The sequence below is a fragment of the Nothoprocta perdicaria genome, unplaced genomic scaffold, assembly GCF_003342845.1.
Source record: "Nothoprocta perdicaria isolate Ctin4 unplaced genomic scaffold, notPer1 scaffold_755, whole genome shotgun sequence".
In the NCBI taxonomy this organism is placed as follows: domain Eukaryota; kingdom Metazoa; phylum Chordata; class Aves; order Tinamiformes; family Tinamidae; genus Nothoprocta; species Nothoprocta perdicaria.
In genome coordinates this window covers 13,825-14,898 of record NW_020456038.1, presented here as the reverse complement: position 1 = coordinate 14,898, position 1,074 = coordinate 13,825, and the positions used below count along the sequence as shown (strand labels likewise).

The following is a 1,074-nucleotide window of genomic DNA, read 5'->3' as shown; positions in this document are numbered from 1 at the left end:
GCCGCAGATGACGGCGTTCGGCGCCTTCCTGCACAAGGGCTCCTTCTGCCGCAACTGGTTCAACCTCCTGGACCTGCTCGTGGTCGGCGTCTCGCTCATCTCCTTCGGCATCCAGTGAGCGCCGGGGGCGCGGGGACAATTCCGGGGGGCGCGCGGGGACAAGTCCCGGCGGGAGCAGCGGGCGAGGGCGCCGGTGCCGCCCGCAGCTCCAGCGCCATCTCGGTGGTGAAGATCCTGCGGGTGCTGCGGGTGCTGCGGCCGCTGCGGGCCATCAACCGCGCCAAGGGCCTCAAGGTGGGAGCGGGGGCGGCGCCGCGGCGTCCCCGACGGGTGTCACCGATGGGTGTCACCGATGGGTGTCCCCGATGGGTGTCCCCGACGGGCGCCCCCGACGGGTGTCACCGATGGGTGTCCCCGACGGGCGTCCCCGACGGGCGTCCCCGATGGGTGTCCCCGCGGCCGCCCGCAGCACGTGGTGCAGTGCGTCTTCGTGGCCATCCGCACCATCGGCAACATCATGATCGTGACGACGCTGCTGCAGTTCATGTTCGCCTGCATCGGCGTGCAGCTCTTCAAGGTGCCGCCGCGCCCCGCGGATCGGGGGGCACGGGGACAGGCTGACCCCCCCCCGGTGACACCCCGTCCCCCCCAGGGCAAGTTCTACAGCTGCACGGACGAGGCCAAACACACCCCCGCCGAGTGCAAGTGCGCCCTGGTCACCCCGTTGTATGGGGGGGCCTGACCCCCCTTTTCACCCCACTGCGTGTGTGGGGGGGGTCTGACCCCCCTCGCCCCCCCCCGGGCAGGGGCACGTTCATCGTGTACAAGGACGGCGACGTGGCGCACCCCACGGTGCGCGAGCGCCTCTGGCACAACAGCGACTTCAACTTCGACAACGTCCTGGCCGGCATGATGGCGCTCTTCACCGTCTCCACCTTCGAGGGGTGGCCCGCGTGAGTGGCACCCGCCCCCCCAGCACCCCCGCAGGGTGCCCCCCGTCCCGCAGGGTGTCCCTGTCACCCGTGGGCTCCGGCTCGCACTGACACTGCTTTCAATACTCCCCCCCCCAAGCAG

General features: G+C 71.3%; 1 protein-coding gene across 1 annotated transcript in view; it reads left to right on the top strand.

Annotated features, from left to right (window-relative positions):
* Positions 1–7: 7 nt before the first annotated feature.
* Positions 8–1,074, top strand: part of LOC112957733 (voltage-dependent L-type calcium channel subunit alpha-1F-like) — a 5,618-nt gene continuing 4,551 nt past the window's right edge. Inside the window, exons 1-5 of the mRNA XM_026051463.1 lie at positions 8–114; positions 207–294; positions 470–577; positions 653–726; positions 807–953. Of these exons, the coding sequence (XP_025907248.1) occupies positions 8–114; positions 207–294; positions 470–577; positions 653–726; positions 807–953 (524 nt within the window). The remainder of the gene's footprint in view (positions 115–206; positions 295–469; positions 578–652; positions 727–806; positions 954–1,074) is intronic.